Raw genomic sequence first — 4,040 nt, 5'->3', positions numbered from 1 at the left:
CACAAGGTGAAACTTGAAGGATAAGCTTGCCTTGTACTACCTGTTAAAGCATTCAGGACAATGTTAGAATGTTTTAATAATTGAGAAAGCATTTATGTTCAGCTCATCTTAACCCTCATGGTAGCTCTTTTGCTTTTAGCTTTTAAATATGTTTGATTTCAGTTTCTCATACTAATTCCATGCATTTATGAAGAGTAGAGTCACATGTACACAGTGTGCAATGGTCACATCAGGGTAGTTGGCATTTCTGTCATCTCAGACACTGAACATTCCTTTGTGCTAGGGACTTTCCAAGTCTTTACTAGTTATATTGAAGTGCACAGTGACTGTCTACTGTAGCCATCCTAGCATGCCATTGGAGACTGTTTTATTCTATTATACCTTGTCAGTTGGTCCCATGAAGGTTTTAAAAATAAAATGTTTTTTGTCAAATTCGTAATCAATCTCTTTTTTGAATGCACTATTATATATTTATTTATATGTAAACACAACTAAATATATATTTTATAATATATAATTCTGTATTAATTTTAATATAGAATTACAATATTACATGTTTAAAAATCCCAGCTAAAAAGCCATGGGGTGTTTTACATTCTCAGGGTCACGTCTGTGGACCCTTTCATCCTGTTGCCTTCATGTTCAGCAGATTTCCAGGGTCAGAGTTCAAGGCCAGTGGCATGTAGGCTGGCAGCATCAGAATAGCTCTCGCATCTTTGGTGACTAGACAGAAATGAGTGCACATTGAATTTTGGATTTTCTCAGAGACTACAGTACCTGTGGTAGGAGGTGGTGTGTGTGTGTGTGTGTGTGTGTGTGTGTGTGTGTGTGTGTGTGTGACCGTGAACATGAGTACATGTGGAGGTCAGAGTCCAATTTTGTGTGTTCTTACGAGCTTGTGTTTTGAGGCAAGGCCTTGCACTGAAGCATAGGGCTTGCTGATTATAATAGTCTGGTTGGCCTGTGAGTCCTAGGACACTTCTTGTCTCTACCTGCCTGGAACTAGGCTTAGAAGTGCCCACCATGTCTTTTGGAGCACATTTTTGGCTTTTTGTTGTTTTCTAGTGATTGACTATTAGGTCCTCATGCTTACACGGCAAGGATATTACCAACTGAGCTACCACCCCACCAGCAGCCCCTATTCTAGGAGTTTTTTTTGATAGCCAAAATATGTCTAAGTATTGATTTTGATTCAGGCAATTAGTTTGATTTTTATGACAATGGTCCAACTCAAGAGTAAATGAACTTTCCTTCTACCCTTTACTCATGTCCTAGAGATCTGCACTGAAGTTCATGTTATATATCATTAATTGGCTGCATCTTTTTTTTTTGTGATCCTGGTTTCCTCATCTTCCTTGGTAAGCTTCCTCTGTGTTTCAGAACATCACACAGAGACGAGAAGCTCCATTCTAACCCTGTGGTACCATCCCAGGACCTTGTAAGTCTTCATCCTCCTACCTTTCTTCTCCATCCTCATAACCCTTCCACCATGACAACCCATGGTTGTTATTGTCATCTCTCCTTGTCATTTGCACACAAAGTTTCCCTCATTTAAATTTTCAAGCCTTATCTTATTACTTCTCAATTCTTTGTATAGGCATCCTCCCCCCTTTTAGGCACCCTTTTTATTAAAGATAGAGCCTAGAATTTCCTAAGTTTATTTATATTAGAAATACTGTCTTCATATCCCTTATGATTCTGGGACTATTGCAGGCATTGCACATATATGCAAGAAGCCAACAAAATCATTGCTCTCCATAGGTTCATTCTTGTATGGGGTAGGATTTTTATATAAAAAATACCATTACAGTTGGTAAAAAGAAAAAACATAGAGGCAGAGGTAAGAGATAGAGCCCTGAGGTGTGTGTAGTATACCTTTTATGTAGCATGCTTGTAGAGACGTATGCCTACTTTATGCAGTGTCCTTAACTCTCACTAAACTTTAGAGAGCTAACAGAACAACTGTGAGTGTAGAGTGTATAGTGCCTGGAAAATGGCGCTGCTTTATCAGGGTTTGCTGAGTAAATAACTAATGATTTCATGAACTTCCTGATGTAGAGGAGGTTGGATGGAGGGACGAGAAATAAAGAAGAGTAGAGGGAGCTTTTAGATGAAAGCTTCATAATGACCTTTAGATATACTTTTCTTTTTGTTATCATGGGCCACAAGTAGGGGCCCCAATATTTATATTTAGACCAAAAAAATCACACTTAGGTAAATTCCAAGAGAATTGACTACTTCCATTCTAGGCTGAAACTAGAAAGCTTGAAACTCATTCAAACATGTTGGTGTTATCTAATATAGATAAATTTAATTAGAACCTTTCTTTGAGTTCCTCTGACATGTTGACCACTACCTGTCAAAATTACCCTAATCATTTTATATATAATGATTTATCATTGATCTCAAACAGATGTACCATTATAACTGAATGATTAACCTATGTTTTCTACATGTTATCTTCCACATTTTAAAAGTTTATATTTAATACAGTTAAGTAAAAGATATATCTCTAACAATAGAATTATAAAATCAGAACGGAATTATAAATTTGTATTTACTTTAGGACTATGATTTAATTCAAAGTATATAGTGTACAACATACAAAAGAATTCTATGACCTTTTATGCTTTTCAGACTAAATTTCTAAGCCAGAATCTTTCTTCTCCCCTTTTATGTATAAAAGATTGATTGCTCCAAGTGTTCAGCCATTCTCCAAAGCTGAAATGGATAATTTTGTGGGCACAGTCTTCTCTTTTCACGCTATGTCAGAATTCCTCAGGTGAATGGAAACTGGACCCCGGACTATGATTTCACTCTTACAGACTCTGTTCCTAAGAAGGACCCAGGGCTCCATGACAGCGACAAGGGGCCAGAATGACAGCTCTGTGTCTGAGTTCATCCTCTTGGGATTTTCTAAATATCCCAAACTCCAAGGGCAGATGTTTGGGGCTTTCTTAGCTATTTATCTGTTGACTCTGACAGGAAACGCCCTCATTATGTCTGTCATCCTGCTGGACCGGAGCCTGCACATCCCCATGTACCTGTTTCTGCAGAACCTGTCTGTGGTGGAGACTGGATTCAGTACAGCCATTATGCCTGAAATGCTGGTGGTCCTGACCACCGAGAAAGCGACTATTTCCTTTGGGGGCTGTTTTGCACAGATGTATTTCATTCTCCTCTTTGGTGGGACTGAGTGTTTTCTCCTGGGGGCGATGGCGTATGACCGTTTGCTGCCATCTGCCACCCTCTATCCTACCCGGTGATTATGAGCAAAAGTGTTTTTATGAAATTAGTGACGTGCTCATGGCTCTCAGGAACCATGATGACGACCCTGCAGACCACGTGGGTGTCTAGTTTCCCCTACTGTGGCCCCAATGAAATTAATCACATCTCTTGTGAGACCCCAGCAGTGCTGGAGCTCGCATGTACAGACATTTTTTTCTTTGAAATCTATGCCTTCACAGGTACTATTCTGATCATCTTGACACCCTTCCTGTTGATTCTCTTGTCTTACACTCGAATTCTCTTTGCCATCCTGAGGATGCCATCCACCACAGGGAGGCAGAAGGCCTTTTCCACATGTGCCTCTCACCTCACATCTGTCACCCTCTTCTACAGCACAGCCAGTATGACCTATTTGCAGCCCAAATCCAGGTACTCGCCAGACACCAAGAAGCTGATGTCATTGTCTTACTCTCTACTGACCCCTCTGCTGAATCCACTCATCTACAGCCTGAGGAACAAGGAGATGAAAAGAGCGGTGGTGAAATTATGGGAAAGAAGAGTGGCTTTACACACAACCTGACTTGTTCAGAAGGCATGTGATATTCAGACAGCTCATAATTGAACTGTGTATGACTTAGGAAGATGAAAACACTAAAGTGGTGAGAATATGTTTTAATTCTTTCTAAAACAATTAATCATCATTTATTATTATTATTATTATTATTATTATTATTATTATTATTAATTACATCCCAACCACAGTTTCTTCTCCTTCATCTCTTCTCAGTCCCTCTTCCACCTTTCCTTTCCTC

The 4,040-nt window shown here is 39.3% G+C and overlaps 1 protein-coding gene across 1 annotated transcript; it reads left to right on the top strand.

Moving 5' to 3' along the window:
* Positions 1 to 2,890: 2,890 nt before the first annotated feature.
* LOC311592864 (olfactory receptor 10A6-like) lies at positions 2,891 to 3,808 on the top strand (the record flags this gene model as incomplete). The annotated part of the gene is given in 2 exon segments (XM_084773718.1): positions 2,891 to 3,225; positions 3,228 to 3,808. Coding segments are annotated over 2 exon segments (864 nt in total). The 5' UTR covers positions 2,891 to 2,942.
* Positions 3,809 to 4,040: the final 232 nt, after the last annotated feature.

This window comes from Acomys minous (genome assembly GCF_964271855.1).
Source record: "Acomys minous genome assembly, chromosome: 2".
Lineage (NCBI taxonomy): Eukaryota > Metazoa > Chordata > Mammalia > Rodentia > Muridae > Acomys > Acomys minous.
This window is presented reverse-complemented; position numbering and strand designations above follow the sequence as displayed.